The 20,200-nt window shown below is 48.1% G+C and overlaps 1 protein-coding gene across 5 annotated transcripts in view; it reads right to left on the bottom strand.

Moving 5' to 3' along the window:
- ACLY (ATP citrate lyase) overlaps window positions 1-20,200 on the bottom strand; it is a 53,943-nt gene that overhangs the window by 27,881 nt on the left and 5,862 nt on the right. For 2 of the 5 annotated variants that reach the window (XM_077164390.1, XM_077164394.1), the window contains exons 2-16: window positions 18,206-18,387; window positions 17,254-17,376; window positions 15,384-15,446; window positions 14,716-14,906; window positions 14,148-14,227; window positions 12,246-12,376; window positions 11,337-11,455; window positions 10,323-10,459; window positions 9,519-9,580; window positions 8,020-8,137; window positions 6,800-6,954; window positions 6,249-6,339; window positions 5,057-5,086; window positions 712-853; window positions 241-409 (exon numbers count right to left, since the gene is read on the bottom strand). In XM_077164390.1, the coding sequence (XP_077020505.1) occupies window positions 241-409; window positions 712-853; window positions 5,057-5,086; window positions 6,249-6,339; window positions 6,800-6,954; window positions 8,020-8,137; window positions 9,519-9,580; window positions 10,323-10,459; window positions 11,337-11,455; window positions 12,246-12,376; window positions 14,148-14,227; window positions 14,716-14,906; window positions 15,384-15,446; window positions 17,254-17,376; window positions 18,206-18,387 (1,793 nt within the window). Of the gene's footprint in view, window positions 1-240; window positions 410-711; window positions 854-5,056; window positions 5,087-6,248; window positions 6,340-6,799; window positions 6,955-8,019; window positions 8,138-9,518; window positions 9,581-10,322; window positions 10,460-11,336; window positions 11,456-12,245; window positions 12,377-14,147; window positions 14,228-14,715; window positions 14,907-15,383; window positions 15,447-17,253; window positions 17,377-18,205; window positions 18,388-18,844; window positions 18,905-19,522; window positions 19,578-20,200 lie in introns of those variants that run through there. The other 3 variants (XM_077164393.1, XM_077164392.1, XM_077164391.1) reach the window with 3 other exon arrangements.

Genomic DNA, 20,200 nt, shown 5'->3' with positions numbered 1-20,200 from the left:
TGGGCTTTTAAGCAAGCACAGAGAGGAAACGTAGGGGCAGATGCCCCCTGAAATGGCCATTTAAAATTCAGTTCACATAGCAGGTGCAGCCCAGACTGTCCTGCCCATGGTGACGACCCTGCCAGTGTCTCTAACTACTTTCACCCAAACAGCTGGCCAGCCCCAAATCCCAAGCATTTGTCCCAGGTGACCATGGACCCCGTTTGTGGAGCTTCCCCTTCCCAGGGCCCAGCAACCTGCCTGAGCATAATTCATGGTCTCAACGGTACTGTCATAAGCAGAACGGAGAGAGGCAAAGTTGATCAGGACATCAACTTCCGGGTGTTTCTTCATGGCATCAGCCATGTTCTTGAAGACAGGGATCAAAATCTCCTTGTGACCCCAGTAAAACTTCTGTTTGTGGTCCCCACTGTGAGAAAGGAGGGAGAAGGGTTAGGAAACTCTCAGAGCGTCAGAGCCAGGTTTCCCCTCTTCCCTGCAGAACTTCAACCTGAAGGTGAAAGAGGCAGGGTCTCTGTCCTCAAAGAATTTCCATCTGATGGAAAAAGATCCCAGAGGAACATTCCCCAGTCTCTGGGAGGGGAAGACCCTCACCCAGCAAAGAGGTTAAACCATCTGGTTCCCTAATCTTTGTCTCAGCAGAGGCAGGGGATTACAAGAGGAAACATGCTCAACAACTACCTCTGGTCTTCCTGCTGTGGTGTGACTCACGTGAAGGGGTAGACCATGGCAGCGACCGAGGGCTCATCCCGGGAGCAGACATAGTCGAAATCCAGCATGCCCTGCACGGCTCGGGTCTGCATGCCCCACACAATGGCTTTGGTGTGGCAGCTGAAGAGGGTGGCGCTCTTTCCTGGTGGACAAAGACACAGAAAGTGCACCCAGAATATACATCCTGGGAAAACCCACAGGGGCTACCTTTCAGACCCCTCCAGACCAAGTCCAGGTATGGTGGCACATCAAAACTGCAAAGGAATGTCAAGGGGATGGAATTTTGAGAACTTGGAGAATTTCTTCTGGAAAGAGGTGGCAGAGGGGGCAAAAAGAGCAAAGAGACCCATGGCTGGCTAGCAACAAATAGAGAAAGTATAGGTATATGGAGAATAGCCCTGCAGCCAAGCTACCAAGGAGAATTCCCACAGGACCTGGTTAATTTCACAAGAAATTAAGGAAAAGATGTGTCATTACACAGGAAAGATGTATAATCAGCCTCCTTGCTTATATGCTAACGGAGTCTAGCTAAATTATTTTTAAAGCCATTTAAAAAATAAAAGTAAGCTTGCCTAATTTTGGTAGCCTCCAGGACTTCAAAACATCTCCTTATAAATCTGGACATGAACCAGTCATGCTCAGGGTTTGAATTATCTTGAATTCTAAGTCAGTGTAAGTCCAAGGAAGATTTGTTGCAGCTAGAGCTGAGGATGGCAGGACAGCCTTATCTCTAATTGAGCTTCTGACCAGGCTCTGGCAACAAGGCAGGAGTCCAGGGCTTTCCAACCTTCTCTCCTAGTCTTCCGGTCCTTCTCTCTCCGTATCCTCCATCCCAAGAGGCTCTCTCCTCCTCCTAACAATGCTCTTGGGCAGGCACCCCAGTGGGTGGGAAAGAAGTGAGGGGCAAAGGAAGGGAACAAAAACATCTGGAACAAGTGTATTCATAAGTGGTGAAAGGACCCCTCGTCACCCTGCTGGCAGGTGACTCCCCCTCCAGAGGAGTAGAGCAGCCCTCAGGGGAGGCTCTCAGCTACCCTAGAGAGACCAATGGATCTAGCTCAGTTGCATCTGATATTAACCAACCCACTATACCGACACAGACTAGTCAGACTCGATTCAAGGTCTGATTAAATATGTATATATATTTATATAAATATATACAAATATAAATTAGTATATTTAAGAGATTATTTTCCTGAGCAATGTAGGATTCTGATCCCTGCAAAGGCCCGCCTTTTCCATCATAGCCATAAGCTTCTGATGACAGAAAGCTCCTGATTTTGTAAACTCCTGGGATTTACTGTCACTTGGACCTATCTGTGTTCCAAGGATTCAGATCACAGAACAAGGGAAACCACCTAATCCAGTTTCCTCACTTTCCAATCCCAGGCAAGTGAAGCCCAGAGATGCCAAATGACAGATCCTAGATCATCTAGCATCAAGTCAGGATTACAAAACTTAAGATGCAGCTCAACTGTGCAACTGAGAAGAAAGAATATAAATCAGTGTGAAAGAGCCACTCCCATTCTCAGGGGAGCCCATACCCAAGGCACACAGACATACACAAGTCTATCCCCAGAAGCGTCAGCAAGCAGGAAGTTAAAACCTGCTCTCTACAAACCCACTCTCACTGCCAACATGAAAAAGGCTAAGCAAAGGCAGAAGAAAGAGTGTTCTACTCCTCAAGCACAGAAAAACCAAAGCAGAAGGGGGCTATCCAATGTTCTGTGGGCAGCAGGGAGGCCCCAGAGAGAACCTCTGCTCTGCAGTCTGAGACACCTTACCCCCAGGATCCCCCTCAGCAGGCTCACTCTGATGCAATCTGTGCACCCCCAACCCACTCTCCTCTTTCCTCTCCTACTTCTAAGCATAGTTCAGAGAACTCCTAGGAAGAACGTTCTGCAAACTAGATTCTGTCCCTGTGTGTCCACTTTTTAGATAAGAATGGATCTTGCCAGAGACAGAAAACGTAGAGATTAATATCAGGTCAGTCAGAGGGTACATTCTGGGCTTCTCCAGTGATTCTGGACACCTTGCCTAATCACGCCTATCTCTCCCTTTACCGGGGCCAGAGGTCATTGGAAGGCTATCCCTTCCCCCAGGCTCCCCCACCAAATGTCAATGTTAAAAAGTTATATGGCATGTGAGAATGATAGAGGGGGGAGGGCTGGGGACATAAATGAAATCAGAAAGAAGGATAGATGCTAAAGATTGAGATGGTATAATTTAGGAATGCCTAGAGTATAATAATAATGAAATGTACAATGTACAAGTTTAAAAAATGTTTTTGCATGAGGAGGAACAAAAGAATGTCATTATTGCAGGGTGCTGAAAATAGATGGTAATTAATATTTTAAAATGTCACCTTATGTGTGAGACTAAAGCAAAAAATGTTTATTTGTTACAAAATTCGTATTTTGACTAGAGCATTTCCTAATATAACTTATGTAGATAGTTTGACTGAACGTCATGAGTACTTGGAATCTCAGGTAAGACATGAGATTTTGTTGGTTTGTCCAGAGTGATGACCCAATGAATCCCAGAGTGATTCGATCAGTGAGTGGAAAAGTATTTGCAAGCCCCCTTCGGGGAATGGTGAAAGCAGGGAGAAATTCAACTTCCCTAAGTTGAATTCTTGATATTCTCACAAGCAGTGTGGACAACCAAAGCTATAGGCTGAGCCCCCAGTCTTGGGGTTTGTTCACATGAAACTTAACCCCACAAAGGATAGGTCAAGTCTACTTAAAATTTAGGCCTAAGAGTCACCCCAAGAGAGGCTCTTTTGTTGCTCAGATGTGGCCTCTCCCTCCAGCCAACACGACGAGCAGTCTCACCACCCTCCCCCTCTCTGCGTGGAACATGACTCCCAGGGGTGTGGACCTTCCTGGCAACCTGGGACAGAGATCCTGGAATGAGCTGAGACTCAGCATCAAGCGACTGAGAAAAACCCTAGAATGAGCTGAGAATTAACATCAAGGGATTGAGAGAATCTTCTCGACCAAAAGGGGGAAGAGTGAAATGAGACTAAGTGTCAATGGCTGAGAAATTCCAAACAGAGTCGAGAGGTTATCCTGGAGGTTATTCTTACCCATTAAGTAGATAACACCTTGTTGTTCAGGATTTAATGGAGAGGCTGGAGGGAACTGACTGAAAATGTAGAGCTGTGTTCCAGTAGTCATGTTTCTTGATGATGACTGAACAATGATATAGCTTTCACAATGTGACTCTGTGACTGTGAAAACCTTGTGTCTGATGCTCCTTTTATCTACCATATCAACAGACGAGTAGAACATATGGTATAAAAATAAATAATGGGGGAACAAATGTTAAAATAAATTTAGTTTGAAATGCTAGTGGTAAATGAAAGCTAGGGGTGAGGGGTATGGTATGTATAATCTTTTTTTTCTGTTATCGTTTTATTTTTTTCTGTTGTCTTTTTCTTTCTTTTTCTAAATCGATGCAAATGTTCTAAAAAATGATGAATATGCAACTATGTGATGATATTAAGAATTACTGATTGTATTTGTAGAACGGAATGATATCTTAATGTTTTGTTTGTTGTTAATTTTTTTAATTAATAAAAAATAAAAAATTTATTCCTAAAAAAAAAAAAAAGTTATATGGAAGCCCTGGTACTTTAAAGAGATAAATCTATTTACCTAGGTTAATAGGTGAGTGTGGGTGCACAGAAAAAGAACATTGTAAACTATGATCCCAGGTACAAGAGGAAGCCCAAGTGCCTTCTAACCACCCAGGCTAAGGTTATACTACTCACTCTTCTGGATGTCTACCTCTCTATCCCACCTACTTTTCATCAATAGCCTGGAGAAATCTAAACATGTCCCCATTGTTAGGAGTACTGGGATGAAGTGCAGGGTTAAGGATAAGGCAGGAAAAAAAAATGATGGTGTCATGACAGAAGTAAACAAAACTGGGGGTAATGTATGTCTCCCCTCCTCCACACCAGCAGGGAGACACCCATTGCCCTCTCCAGTCTTGATGTTTCCCTTGCTCCCAGGACAGCCCTCATTCCTGATGCATCACTCCACTCTCTAGAGCGGAAGTTCTGGCTCTCACTCCTCCCATAGTCTACACCCTCCTCCCAAGCTCAGAGTCAGAGATGGTTACACAGTGAGGACAGCAGTGGCAGCATGTACTAAGCAGGGGGTGGGGAGGGTGGGACAGCAAAGACTAGGACTTGGAGGCAGGCCACACCAAGGCAAGGACAGAAAATATACCAGACAACACTGCCACCCACCAGGGGAGGGGGAAACAAAGCACCCAATAGAATTATAAGGCACTGACAAAGCCCCACATGGAACTGGGAGGGGGTGGGGTGTCCTACCTTGCAGGGATCTTGCACTTGGGACTGAATCTGTCAAAGAAAATGACCAAGGCAACTGAGTGACCTGCTGATGGCCAAAGGCTCTGGAGGGAAGGGGGAGCAGGGAAGGGTCTTACAGACAAAACTCTTATGACTGACGCCCTCACCATCTCTGTCTGTTCCTCAAAGACAGGAGGAGCAATGCGAACAGAACAGGTGAAAGCATCAATCAAAAGAGTGGATGCAAGAAGGGCAAAGAACCACAGGCAGCAGAGTGAGGGGCCAGGGAGGGTGTGCAGAACACCAGAGCCTCCTGGCTGCCCCAGACCAGGGCACACTCTGGAGGGACAGTGAGGTGACCTCTACTCTCTTCTGGGTTCTCTGGCTGCCCTGCCCACCCTCCTTCTGCCAATCACTTTTTGTCCCCATGAAGTACGATAAAATGACTAAACTACAGCAGGGGTTGGGACTGTCATTCTGTGCTGTGGACAAAGCTGCTCATCTGGGACACTCAGGGCAGCGGCTTCTGATCTCAAGTCCTGATCTCAAGTCCTTGGAGTTAATGTCACTATTTCACAAAATGCCACAAGCCAACTCGGGGCATAGCAGGAAGAAGTTGCACAGGCTCCTGCACTGGCCTCGCGGTAACTAACACAAGTTAGCTGATGCTGATCATAAGGGCTGACAGATATTGCATCTTTGATGAATCAGATGACGGAGAAATCAATCAGGCAAAGTAGAGATGGGCTGGTAGATGACATGCTTTCTTACAGTGGGTTCACGGGGGAGGGAACATTTTGCAAGAGCCCCAAGATGATGGAGCTCAGGGTGGGGACACAGCATCCTGAGCTGGCTCCTGCCCTTCCCTTAGGAGCAGAGTCTGGGAGACATTTCTACTTTCTGGTATTTCTATAGCCCCATCTCCTCCACAGCCTCACTGCCCAGTTCATCCACCCCCACAGGGAAAAGTGGGTAGAGGCAAAGAAGGGGGGAATGAGGTGAGCCCAGAGATGACATGACTCCTCAGCATAAGGACAGCCCACAGGGAAGGCTCATGTTATCTCATACACATTCTTTCCATCTTATGCCCAAACCCACTCATAGCAAAGCTCAAACCATTTTCCATCCGCCTCTGCTGACCCAGACAGGACTTGGACAGGGAGGGCACCAGAGAGCTATGCCCTGCAATGTGTTTGAGACCTCTAGGAGTTACCTTGTGGCATGGCAGGTTTGGCCTTCTTTGCAGGTGCCATGTCATCAGCCCTGGACTCAGAAAAAGATGCCGTCCTGCTAGGAGCTGGAGTCTGGGATGGGACAAGGAGGGAGAGAGTTGGAGATAATGGTCGCAGCTGGGGTAAAAAGCCATTGGTCCTTAAGGGCCCCTAAAAAATCAGGCAGTAATAATTATGTATAATGCCTTTCTTTACAAGTTGCTTCCAAAACCACACTTACAAAAACCCTCTGAGATAGGAAGGAGTTTTGTCCCCACTGATGAGTAAACGAAAGCTCTCAGCAGGTAAGAAGCAATAAGGCCAGGACTGAACTCAGGTCTGATTTTAAACCCTCACTCTTCCCATTATATACTACCTTGACAGAGCAGAAAAAAAAATTGGCGAAGAGATGCAGAAACCAATCACGTACTAACTTCCCCTGTATATCCCCAATAGCCAGAGACAGTAGAGGAGCACTGTGTTCTAGATGGGTAGAGGGATGGCAGAAAAGACTAGATGATCCCTTTAAGACGGGAGGAAGGCAGGCACCTACCGAAGTGCTCCCGCTGGCATTGAGGAGAAAGTTTGCAGTGTGGGCTGCTGTGGGTGGCTGATTAGGGATGGGTCGGTGGCCCAGGGCCATGCCCACGATGGCTGTCATGTGTGTCTCAGTACCAAAGACGTGGATGGGGATCCCAGTGGTCTTTCCTGGGAAAGATGGAAAAGAATCCATCATTCAAGTCTTCAAATAAGTGCCTGGTCCACACGACTTTCAAAGATCCTTTTACAGCTTTGCTCAATGTCTGGTGCTTTCTGTGTAAAGTCAATTACCAAGGGCAATTTAGCTGTCATATTTTCACAATAGAACAAATCATTATAAAGACCACCTGCTGATAAGAGCAAGAAACAGTTCTCCTGGCAAGCCCCAAGTGACTAAAACCGTTGTTAGTCCTGTTTGCAGCCCGGTCCTGCCTCTCCACCCATGTCCTCCCCCAGCCCCAGTGTCTGTATTCCCTGCACTTGAGCCTCCCCAGCCTCTCTGCTCCTGAACACTCCCAGCAACTTTCCCCAGGGCTCTGTCCCTGTTCTTCTGTCTGCCAGGAGCTCTCTTGCCCCAGATCTTTACCAGCTGGATCCCTCATCTATCACCTCAGTTTAAGTGCCACCTCCTGAGAAAGGAGGCCTTCTCTGATTTTCACCAGGCACCCTCCTTCATCCTACTCTTGCTGCCTTCAAACCATCCCTATCTGACAGTATCTTGGTCAGGTAACTGTTGTGCTGTCCCCAGGGCCCAGCCCAAGGTGGGTACTCAGTTGTAAAGGAATGAATGCAATCTAGCACTCAGTACCACTTCAAGTGATTTAGGGGGGTTACTGTTAGCCATGGATACCACATTTGGAAAAATGGGAGGACAAGAAAGGCTTTGTCTGTCCCATTAGAAGGCCAGCTCACTGAGCAAGAGTATCATATTTCTGTCCCACTCTGGCACATCACAGGAACCCCTGCTCCACACCTAACTGCCCTCAGTCACAGGGGCTACACATTCTTATGGTTAGGACAGGCAGGTGGCTGGCTCCAGGTCATGAGAAGGCAGAGAATGAAAAGAGGTACAGAACACAAAAGCAGAAGAAAGCCTGAAGGCATTAGCTCAAAGCTGCATAGTCAGAAAGGGTAGTGGGAAAGCACCATGAGCCCCAGCACTGGCTCTTTCAGAAATCAGAGCTGGACCACCCAACACTCAGGGTGGGAGGGAGAGAAAAGGTCCCCTCTTACCTACTTCACCCATCACCCGTAAGCCCTCCTGATAGTTGGGACCACCTCTTCGGACAAAGATTGTGACCTCATGCTCCTTCAGGGGGCCCTGGTAATCCCGAATTGCTCTCACGATGCCCTAGAAGAACAAAGGGCCAATACAGACACGTGACCAAAAACAAGGCAACCATGAAGCAATGACTTACAGCCAGGAAAAACAAATGTGTCAGGATATACAGTCTCATATAAAACGATGCCTCTCATCGAGCATAGCAGGTCCAGACAATCAAGAACTTTACACGTGTGGACTGGACCATACACAAACAACCCAAAAGCCTAGAACATGACAGCACTTGGAATATTGCTGCTGCAAGAATCTGTGGTCATTCTCTTATTGCAATTTTGGGGGGAAAAAAATCTATGTTGGGATCCTATGAAAGGGTTCTCAGAGGTAATGGGACACAATCTTCCTAAATGTCAAGGGTGTACAAAATACTTTTCAACTGATTTAGAAGAACAGCCCTTGCAATGGATATCATCTTTGAAAAGTGGGAGAATGGACAGGTGTACACCAGCTTTGTTTCCCCAGGCAGAGGGCTATTTTACTGAGCCAGGAGTCTCATCTGTGTTCCCCCAAAGCATTTCACATGATGTTCCCCATGTGGTTCCTGCTTCAGACCTAAGCCCCCCATCAACAGTGTTATCTTTTACTGTAGGACTGCTCAGAAATTAAACAATGCCATCAAGCTTCTCTGTTTCAGATCTGTCTGCTCAATCAGATCCTTAGGGAGACTGATGAGTACTGGGCCCCAATTCCTGAGAGCTCAGAGGTTCAAAGTTGACACGTAGTCTATTATTCACAAAACGTGTATGAAACTACCAGATGTTGGCACATTTTTCTGAATAGCCCCACTGAGCATCTTGAGAGTCTAGAATAACAAACAGGCTCCTGAGGTGGCCACCAGATGGGGACAACTCTCCAGATACATTAGCTCTGTCATCCCTGTCGACTAGCAGTCACATTTCCTTTAAACCACATGCCTATGCCCATGACCTATGCACAGAGATCAGACCTGACTGGATGAGCAGGAACCCCAGATCAAACACTTTGCTCATTCTAACCTTCTGAAGAAGGGGCTGATGGATGAGAGATGACAAAGACTGGGAGTTGCAAAGAACCCAGAGCTTTGAAAAAGAGGATCGGCTGAGCCAGTTCTCCAAATACTGCTCTTGAAAGGGGGGAAAGCAGACATTCACCTTCTCCCCACATTACAGGTTATAAAATTACAGTCCAGCAAGTGACAGCTACCTGCCCCTCCTTCCCCCATAGCCTCAGATCCATATCTTTCACTTCAGGGTCTTCTGAATGCCTAACAGGGGACCCTGGCCTGAGAGCTTTCCCTGGACTGTGGAAATCATGGGGACTTGCCTCTGTCTCAAGCCTTGCCAACCAGATCCCTTCCACACTACCCCAAACCTGCTCTCTCCAGAAACTGCACGATTCCATTGTGGCCAGTTACCTTGAATGTGGCAGCCACGTTGGTGAAGTTTGCAATGCTGCCTCCTATGATCAGGATCTTGCCTGGGTTTGGAGAAAGAGATATCAAAAGATGGTTAAAGGTAGACTTGAGCCTCTTACCAGAAACCCAACTGAGGGAGTTCTCTCTCTTCTGAGCAAGGGATCCCCAATTCTTAGGAGGTTTCAATAGAGGCAGGGAATGAGAAGGACGGTCTCTCTTGCTGCCTGTTCAGACTTAGCCACTGAGCTATCTATTACCTATGCCACCAAGCATGTGCTTCAAGCAAACCCACAGAACTGCTACATCTGCCTGTAACCTCAAACTAGTTCAAGGAATGGGAATTAGTATATATACCTGACCCAACACCTGGTCAGGTACTAAAAAGAAGCTGGGACACACGTGGCCCAGCTAACATATATGTAGGTCAGTAGAACTAACTTATCGGGTGGGTCACAGTGGCTCAGTGGCAGAGTTTTCGCCTGCTGCACAGAGACCCGGGTTCAATTCCCAGAGTCTGCCCATGAAAAGAAAAGAACTAACCTATAACAATCAGAGTAATATGCCACCACCTCCTACTCCCTTGCACCTTCTTATAGGGCTTTATGTACACATATGTCCTTTCAGAGCCTCCCCCGACTGCTGACACTGTCACTGCCCATTAGGCAATCAAAGATTCTGCGTACAGAAGTTAAATGGCTACCCCAAGGTTGCAAAGGACCAGGACCACAACCTCCATGATTTCTAGTACACAGCTGTTACCACTGCACCATGCTGGGCTGTCCTGGGGGAAGGCGAGTCTCTCACCATCCGGGTGCTTCTCGCGTGTCATGAGGGACAGAATCGTCTTGGCATAGTCATAGGTCTGCTGCTCGCTGGGGGCACCTGAGTACTCCCCATAGTTCGCCAGCTCGTTAACACCCCCGAGATCGCAGATGGTGTCACTGTCAGAAAGACACCAAAATCAGTGTTGGCTTCCAGTCTCAGTGAAAAGGGTGGTAGCCTGTTGCCTGGGAGGACATGCAGATTCCCTCCAAACATTGAAGTCAAACTGAAAGACTTATCTCTTCGAACTCTGACATTAACGCCGCACAAAGTCACACTTGAAGGTGATCAGTACTAGGTAAGATTCACTGGAAGGTGTACTCTGCCAACCCTGTCCTACACGGGGCTCTGGTCTAGACAGTGGTAGGTGAAGTGAATAAGGACAACTCCCTGATACTGAGACAAGAAAAACTGCCCACTCCAGGGGTCCCTGACAGGCTGCCCAAGAGAGAAGTCCCAGGAAAGCACAAACCCAACCACTGAAGGGAATGTGTCTAAAAACAAGCAAACACCTACTGTACTTTAAGGGGGAAAAAAGTTAAGTATTTCAAGGTGTGTAGAATATGATTCCATCACTTCTATAAAGCAAAAAAATATGAAAACAATCATAAAGGCATTAAAACACCTGGAAGAACATATAGCAATGGACTGGTTGATACCAGGCATGGGAAAATATCCAGGGAACTTAATTTTCTGTATTTACTGTATCTTTACTTAAGACTTAAAACTAACAAAAAGAACTCCCTTTTGAAGCAAACAAAGGCTGCAGGAGACTGTGCAGGGTATGCCCTCACCAGAGCCACCCTAGTCGTTCTGGGATATCACTGCATTCACAGGCCTCACAACTTCTTGCTCCACACCTAGGTGGAAACCAGAGACCCCTAGAGGAGAGGCATGACCAAGGTCACAAAGACGACAGATGGACCCCATCGCATGCCAGATCCCACACCGCTGCGTGGGCCTGGCGATGTCCCATCAGCAGCTCCCTTTAGTCACCTGTACACAACAGAGGCGCCACCCCCAGCCACCATGGTCCAGATCCTCCCCCTGGGGTTCAGCAAGGTCAACTTCAGGCTTGCCCCACTTTTGGCATCCAGGTCTGCAATGTAGGCTTCCTAGGGATCAAAGAGCAAAAAGTGGGCCCTTGGGTCACCTGCTTCACAAGGTTCCAGATCCCAGGGTCCCTCCCCGCTCCCTGGAGGCACATGAGTCACTCAACTGTGGAATGTGAAGGGATTGTGCAGGGCCCCATATACCTGCGAAAAGCATGATGGTGTCTTCAAGTACCACAATCACCCACAGCCACTGCCGGGGGCAGATCTCCCAACTCTTTTTCTCTAACCTCAAGTTCCACTCCTTTTCTCTGACCTCAAGTCCATGGCCCTCTATACAAGTCCTGAGCCTTACCATGTCACTCTGCTTCCACTCTGCTCCCTTCACCCCCATTCCCAGTATCTGCCTGTCTAGCTCATCTCAACCCCTCCTCCCCTCCCCAGTCTCTACCTTCTCCCAGCTCAGTCTCTTTACTTGGCCTGGGTTACTTCACAGAAGGCTTGATGCTGCTGTGAGGACTTCTCAGAGGATAGGATGGGAATTAAAATTCTCAGCGAGTGGCCAGTGAGAACTACCTTCCCGGCAGGATTAGGAAGAAACACTCAGAATTATCACGAAGCAACAAATCAAGTTAAAAACCCAGGGAGGTTGATTGAGAGAGAAGTCTAAAAGGATTTCTGGCTGGGATTCAGAGGTTGGCTGACTCCCACCTCCACTCCGTGGGGGTTTTAAAAAAATTAAATGATTCTTGTCCTTCTGCCAAATATACAGCCCACAAGGGGGACCAAATACTCTTCTCAGATTAATCACCCTCATCCCAGACCATATCCACCCCCAGCAAACCAGCCCTACCTCTGGATAAGCCTCCCGCCCAAAGGGAGGAGGGAACTCTATATCGCCCCACTTCACTTTGCAGATGTAGTCGGCTGTGGCATCCACCTTGGCGGCCAAGTCAAGGATGTAGACGCCATCTTTGGTCACAACTGGAAGTGAAGCAGAGGCAATAAGATACCAGCTGCAGACAGAGGCAATCATCAGTCCCAAAGCCCCTCACCATCAGACTCCCTCCAAACACCACTCCTGTAGGGCCCCGCACAGGGCCTCCCTCAGCTCTACAAGAAAGCAGAATGGCTCTTATGGAGACACAGCTCCCCCCAGGAAGGGAGAAAAGAAATCCTATGAGACTGGCTCCTCGCTACCTGACCTAAAGGTAACATGACCAGGAAATCTCCATTAGCTGCCATGGCAATTATTTAACATCTTTATAAAACTCTACACTCCTTGTTTTAAATATCTATCTATTCACTCATCCATTGACTCTGGCATTTAAAAAAAGTACTTAAGGTATATGTTGTATCAGGAGAGCCCCTAGATGTGCATCTGGGATTCTTGGGACCCAGCTAGGGGAAGCTTCCGTGTCAGATGAAATGGGAGCTGCAGGGCTTGCTAGGCTCCCAGCCAGCAGGATTCATTTACTGCCACCTCACTGGACATCCATCTTTCTTCCCCCCTCAGGGCCATTTAGCTAATTAAGTTAGCACAGAACCATCTGGTCCATTAGGGCTGCAACATCCTCAGCTGGAATCTGATTTGATTTCTCAGCTTCTTGGACTTTGCCCCAAGAAGCCCTGGCCAGAACCAGCCGGCACCACTTGAACCCTACCATCTTTGCTCCACCAGGGCCTGTCTCCTTTACAGCCTGACAGACTCAGACCAAGCTCTTCCCAACATAAGGGGTCAATGACTGACCAACTCCTTCAGCAGGCACAGTGTTCTGGGATAGAGGAGGGATGGGTAGTGGGGTGGGTCTGAGGGCCTCAAGAGGAAAGAAGGGTCTGAAGGGTCAGGGCAGTGCAGAGGCAGCCCAACTCCCTGGCCTGGTAACTCTACAAGAAAGCAGAATGGCTCTTATGGAGACACAGCTCCCCCCAGTAAAGGAGAAAACCAATCCTATGAGACTGGTTCCTCGCTACCTGACCTAAAGGTAACATGACCAGGAAATCTTCATTAGTTGCCATGGCAATTATTTAACATCTTTATAAAACTCTACACTCCTGGCGGGCCGCGGTGGCTCAGCGGGCAAGAGTGCTTGCCTGCCGTGCCGGAGGACCCCGGTTCGATTCCCGGCCCCAGCCCATGTAAAAAACAAACAAACAAACAAAATATAATAAAACAAGAAAATGTTTAAAAATGTTTCCCTTTCTTCCTCACTTCCATCCTTCCTTCTTTCTCTGTCTTTCCTTCCCTTCCTCCCTCTTTAAAAAAAAAAAAAAAAAAAAAAAACAACTCTACACTCCTTGTTTTAAGTATCTATCTATTCACCCATCCATGACTCTGCCATTTAAAAAAGTACTTACGGTACATGTTGTATCAAGAGAGCCCCTAGGTGTGCATCTGGGATTCTTGGAACCCAACTAGGGGAAGCTTAACCCAATGGCAGGGACAGCAACAGAGCACATAGATCAAAACCAGAACTTCTCCATCACAGAACAATTCAAGACCGAAATAAGAAGGTAGAATTGGTTTAATTAAAAAAAAAAAGGAATAATTATTGTCTTCGAGAGCTCAGAAACAGGAGCCTGCACTAAATGAGCTTGGAAATCCCTCTACACAGGCACACTTATCTGCATGACCCTGAGAAGTGCCAAGGTCCACTGGGGTCTAGTTCTCTGAAGGCTAAGGCCAGGGCTGTGATAGCTACCAGGACTGTTATAAATGACCCCTGTTCCATTCCATCCCAGCAGAGCCAATTACCAAGGGGGTTGATCTCGAGGTAGGTGAAGTACAAGTCTTCATAGAAATTGAAGAGGCCGGAGATAAAACTGGCCAGAATTCTAGATGGGAGAGGGAGGGAGGAACAGTCAATCCATCAGGGACCAGCCCAGTACCCCCCTTCCCCTGCAGCAATCTCTCACTGTCTGACAGCTCCATTTCCCAACACCAGACCCACTGACCCCTCCCTTTCCTCAGCAAACCCTGCTCCCTGGACATCACTCTTCACCCACTGAGGCGGAAAGGAGCTGTCAGGATCAGAGCTGAAGGAGGTGCCAGACAGACAGGGGCAAGGAGGTGAGGGAGGCTGATGGCATATTTCAGCTGATTCAGAGCCAGCCTCCCCTCTCCCCCCAGCTCTCCTCATTTGGGCAAAGAAGAGGCTGTCCCTACTGTATGCTCTCTGCCCCCCCACCCCCACCCCAGGATGCTAGGGGAGGTTGGATACCCAACACACGGTGACCACTTTGCCTTCTTGGGTTTGTACAAAGGGCCTGTTCATCTTTCCAGCTGTCGCACTGACACCTCCCTGCCATCCCTCTCACTCAACTCTTTCTTATCTTCAGGGGCATGGACCAACAGATGTTTCTTAATGTCTTCAGGATTCAGCTTCTTATCCACGCCAACGAGTAGTTTCTGGGCTTTAGCGTCCACATCGCCCACGTCCATCCCGCCCTCATGGTGGAATAGGATGTAGTCCCCATCTCGGGTAGCATAGATGCAGACATAGAACTCCTCTGCCTTGTGGGTGGAGAGAGCATTAAGTGGGTGAGGGGCAGAAAACTGGGTAAGATGGAGCCACCTCACACCCAGAGAGGAGCCCAACCCCTGTGGTCTCATTTCCAAAATCTAGTAGAAAACATTCACCCAGCAGAAACAGTTCAACAAATCTTCCCCTTGGGAAGATAAGTGGCCACAACGCCACTGGCTGATGATGGTCCAGACAGAGCCAGGGTGACCTAATCTGGGGGAGGGGGTGCTGCCTTCACATCTTTCTCATCCCAGCAATGGGAAGGCCCCTGTTACTAGCCCTAACTTTCCCCTGCTACAAGCTAAGTTCCTTTCTTTGTCTGATTCCCTGCTCCAATAGCACCCTGGGGACTCTGGTCCCTTTCATATTTTTTCCCTCAGCTTGATTTCTCTTTTCATTGTTTTAGGGTCAACAAACATAAAGCTCCAGGAGGGGGAAGACCCAGCTTGGAGCCACCTCACACATACCTGACTGTGAGGGACGAAGGGCTCAATCAGAAAGTTCTTGAGGAAGCCTTTAGCCTTGCCGACCTGCGGGAGAGATCAAGGGAGATGAGGCCCAGATAAACAGTGCATTTTACTCCCCAGGGCAGAAGGAGGAACTGCCTTCTGCTCCCTTCCCCTGCCCTGTTATCAGAGATGGGGCCTAAGCACTACCATAACATCTAGAAAAAAAAAATTTCCACAAACCCAGGCAATGGAGTCACAGACCACTAAACTCAGGAAGGCCTCACAGGGTATCTCTTCCATCCCCTTGCCCATGTGCCAGCCACATACTTTCTCATGTACTGACCCTGCACACTCTTTTTTCTGTCTCCTCTGAAGGGTGATTTATGAGCTGCAGCATACCCCCACCCCAAAAGTACAGATATCAGGAGTCATTTCCCTTCCTGTTATCGTGCAAATTAAAGAGCTCTGACAGACCAAAGCCCCCTAAAGTGCAGGCAGGGATAATGGAGGACTAAGAACTTGGGTAGGGGTGGCCATTCTGCTTTGTCTGTTTTGAGGTAGGAATAGTAACCCAACCTGAAGATGTGATCCCAGGTGTGGGAAATGGTGGGGCAGGGTGAAGAAAGCAGCAAAGCTTGACGGGGACCTTTTCTACAGATTTTCCTGGCTGAGAACAATAGGCTTGCAGAGCTAATCAGTTTGAGTGGGTCCCTGGTGGCAGCCAACAGCCAAGATGAGACAACCCTCATCCCAATGTGTCCTGAAGCCCTCGCCCAGCCCATGCGTCACTGCTGAGTCAGGGAGCAGACAGCAATCCTTCAGAGGTAATGAGATGCTCCTGCAGACCAGACACGGCTACCAACTCAGACATTCCTATATCCTCCCCCCAATAGCCAACGTGGACAAGGGAGCATGATGATCTCCCTGGGGATGTCATTCTGCCTCACAAACTGCCCATCCCTCCCCACCCTCTCTGCTCTCAGGTCCATATGCAATTTCAAGGATCTCTATTTGCCCAAGAGAGCAGAAACTGGGAAGTTAACATTAGGGGCTGCTTTGGGGAAGCCAAATAAGGGAGAAAGACACCCCCACTGCCACCTATATTCCTACTTCCAAGGCAGCCAAGGAACAACTCATCCCTGGTCCATCTTCACCCCAGTTGGACACCAGTCCCTCCAGGATCATGTGCACAATGCCAGGTATGGGTGGCACATCTTACCCCAGCTAGGCCAAGCCTAGACCACCATTTCTAATTCCCAGTTCTCCAGCAATCTTTGGTGGAGGAGGAAAATAAACAGTTTTATTCGTGAGCATCTATCAGCCTTCCTAAACCATATTTCACTTTAGTCATCTACACAGTTGAAATTAATCACACAGCAGGGAGAAGCCAAGCACTGAGCTTACTCTTTAATATTAACTGTTTCTTGGTTCTCAGTCCAATGTCTCTGCCTAAATGACTCTGCATATCCCCTATTTTATTCATCCTTTTTACCCACTCTCTTATGTATGCATATCATAACAAGCAACCACAATCCGTTTCTGGAAAATAGGAATTTCTGGAGTGAACAATAAGAGACTGGAGTCCCATTTCCTTCCATGATGATTGTCAGAAAAGCAGACCATTTCCACCTGGCTTTCAAATTGCACTTAGGTCATTTTAGCAGTATATCCTGCCCAGGCCAATAACAAATCTAGCTCAGATTTTCCGACAGAGGCAGCTGAGATTGAGCACCAAGACTGGCTGGCCCTGCTATCTACAGCCACCATGGCTGCTCTGCAGGGCTCCCACCTTCACCAGGTTGCAATTTGACTGGTCTTTGGAGGTGGTCCACAAATGTACTCATAGAGGTGACTGATCCACAAGAATACACTGGCTTCCCAGACTCACCATGGCCTCCTGTCCCAGCCGCGGCTTCAGCCAGCACTTGACCCCATCCAGAGTGAGATTGACCCCAACTAGGCCCAGCTTTCCACGCCGTTTAATCAGCTGGTCTGGTTTGACAACCAAGCTCTAAAATGAGACGGATATGTATTTAGAATGGAGCAGAGTAAGAAGTGAGTTTAAGGACCCAAAGTATCAGACAGCCTGATGGTTTCTAATTCACTCCACTCCCAAAACCAATCCCATCACCCTTCAAGAACCACCATCCAAAGTGTCTCTCACCTACCCCATCCCCATCTTTCTTTTGACTCCTAGGTATTTAGAGCCATGAGTGCTCAGGAAGGAAACCAGCATGACTAACACCTGATAAATAAGTAAGTGATTTCCTAACCTTTTCTACATCTTAGAATGTGGGCCTGTGCCTGTGTTTCAAAGGCAAAATGATTCTGATCTGAAGACAGAAGCCTCTACTCCAAGTAGATTCCCCAAGCCCACTTTTTTTTACATCACTGTCACACATCCTTACTGCTCTGCCATATCCCTGATATGCTCCACTACTGGGGGAAGGAGGAATGCCTATCTCCTTTTTACTCAGCATTTACTAAGTGTTAGGCAGCATACCAAATGTTTTCCAGACATTACTGCTAATCTCTATAGCTCACAGAGTGTATTCCCATCTGACAGATGGTGAATATCAAAACTTAGGGGTGAACTGGCTTGCCCCAAGATACATGGTTAATAAACAGCAAGCTGGGACTTGAACTCATTTGTCCAGGGCCAAGCCCAAGCTCTATATACCAAATGCCGGAGTAGTTTAATCTGCAGGGCCCACAGTCAAATATAAAACCTTGGCTGGCCTGCTGTACGAAGCCCAGCAATGCAGAAATCCACAATTATGTGACCTTTTCAGATTGTCTCGATGAGCCCATTGCTTTCTCTTCTCCAGAGTGGGACTCACCTGGCTGAGCAGCCAGGGATGGTCCTGTAGCAGACGGGCCCAATCAGTATCAGGGGTAACCCGGGCATACTTGAACCGGTTCTGGATGGCCGAGGTGGTACAGATGTACTTGTAAAGCAGTTCTTTGCCAGTCTGCTCTGAAATTGCCTTGGCTGACATGGCTGCAGAGGGACCTGCTCTATCTGCCGGAGGGACAAAAACTGGTCAAAAGGGGTAGGAAAGTGGAGGCACCCACTCCCCTCAACAGAGAAGACTCACTCCCAGGGAGGAAAAGGGCTGTTCCAGCAGGAGGGACAGAAAGGAGATCTCAAGTAGCACTTTTGCCAGCAGGGAAGAGGAATCCAGAGATGATGGGTGAGGGAACGGTAGCATTTTCATTGGCCTCACATGGCCTCTACTCCCTTTAGGCAAACTATGTCCACCCACAACCACATTCATACTAGAGCAAAAGGCAGCTGAACCAGGAGACGAGGGATACTAGTGATGTGACCCCAAATATAAGGTGGCACAGACACTGAAACACACACTTCAGTTCTCGTATCTGTGGGGAGCACAGCCAGGACTGTATAATGCTGGCCTTACTTCCCCTACAGGTTTTGTCTCCCCCACACCCAGATTCACCTATACAGACATACTTACACATACCACCAGGCCCAGACCAGCCAGCAAATTTACTTAGTCTCAGGCAAAAAAAGGCTCCTGGTAGGGGGGACGAAAGGGAAAGAGTCAACTCAAAGATCATTTCTTCCAGGACACCAGACTCCCACCCTTGAATACAGAGGAGACAGAGGGCAGGGAAACTGTGACCTCCAGCACATCCTACACGCCCTGCTGAGTCATCTAGTTGCCAATTTAGAGCAAAACTCACTAAGCAAAAGAAGACTCTCTGGGGACCATCATGTACTGGTCACTACTAACTGAGCCAGAACCGGGAAAGGAGATAGAAACCATCATTGGACATATGTATTAGAAAACTCTAAAGAGCCCTAAGAGGTACCTGGAGAGTCATAATCCCATTTTGCAGATGAGGAATATAAATTCAACGAGAAGATAAGATAACTCGTCCAAGAAACTCAATTAACCAACAGTGTCCCAAGACTTCAACCCACATTTTAGCCTAAAAGAAAAGACTATTTCCCAAGAGCCACCAGGCCCATGTTCCCGCCTCATCTCAGAGAAGGGTCTGTGATGACAGTTTCCTCATCTTCCCTCTTCACTGCCTTAAACTGACACCCATTCTCCCATTAGATAACCCAAGGAGCAGGCTGAGGCAAGAAAAGGAAGGAGAAATGGGAAGGGAAGTCACATCACTCCTACCAAAAGCTTGGCCAAATCAGGAAAGGTCATTCCTGCCTCTCCCACTAAGGCCCAGGATTGAAGCTGTTGAATCTCCTGGAGGAGAAAAAAGTCAAGTAGAAATAAAGGAGAGTGGAGTTGCACATACAGTAAGGTTGGTCTTTAGCCCCAGTCCAGAAAGGCCACATTCAAAGGCCCACATTCAAGGGGCCTCTTTGTACCTCCCCACCATACCAACTGGCCAGGCAGGGGCTTCAAGTTCTAATCCTGGCTTGGCTCCCTCAGCCTTCCGGCTTGTCTCCAGCACAGCACAATGGGCATGTTCAGCGTGGTGTCTGAGCCAAAGTGGGTAGTTGGGAAGGGGCTTAGAAGAGAGGTTTCCTTTTCTGGCTTTTCCCTAGGATGATTTCTGGCTTTCTCAAAATGAGCTTCCAAAGGACATGTTCCCTTTGACGTTTCAACCATCCCCACAGTCCCCACCCCCCACCCACTCCAGCTCCATTTCCCAACTTTCTTGACTCAGACCAGAAAAACTGGTCCTGGGCACATCTCCCCTCACCCCCTCACCCCCACCCCGCTCCCAGAGTGCAGCCCAGGGTAGACCAAGCAGAGGGGAAGAGGAGCCAGTCACTGACCACCCTGAGTAATTCAGATATATCCAGCACATATGGTTACAAACTCCAGGAACAAGGAAGCCAG

Source organism: Tamandua tetradactyla, chromosome 6, assembly GCF_023851605.1.
Source record: "Tamandua tetradactyla isolate mTamTet1 chromosome 6, mTamTet1.pri, whole genome shotgun sequence".
NCBI classification, from domain to species: Eukaryota; Metazoa; Chordata; class Mammalia; order Pilosa; family Myrmecophagidae; genus Tamandua; species Tamandua tetradactyla.
Note: the sequence above shows the minus strand (reverse complement) of the source record. Positions and strands in the feature narration are given on the sequence as shown.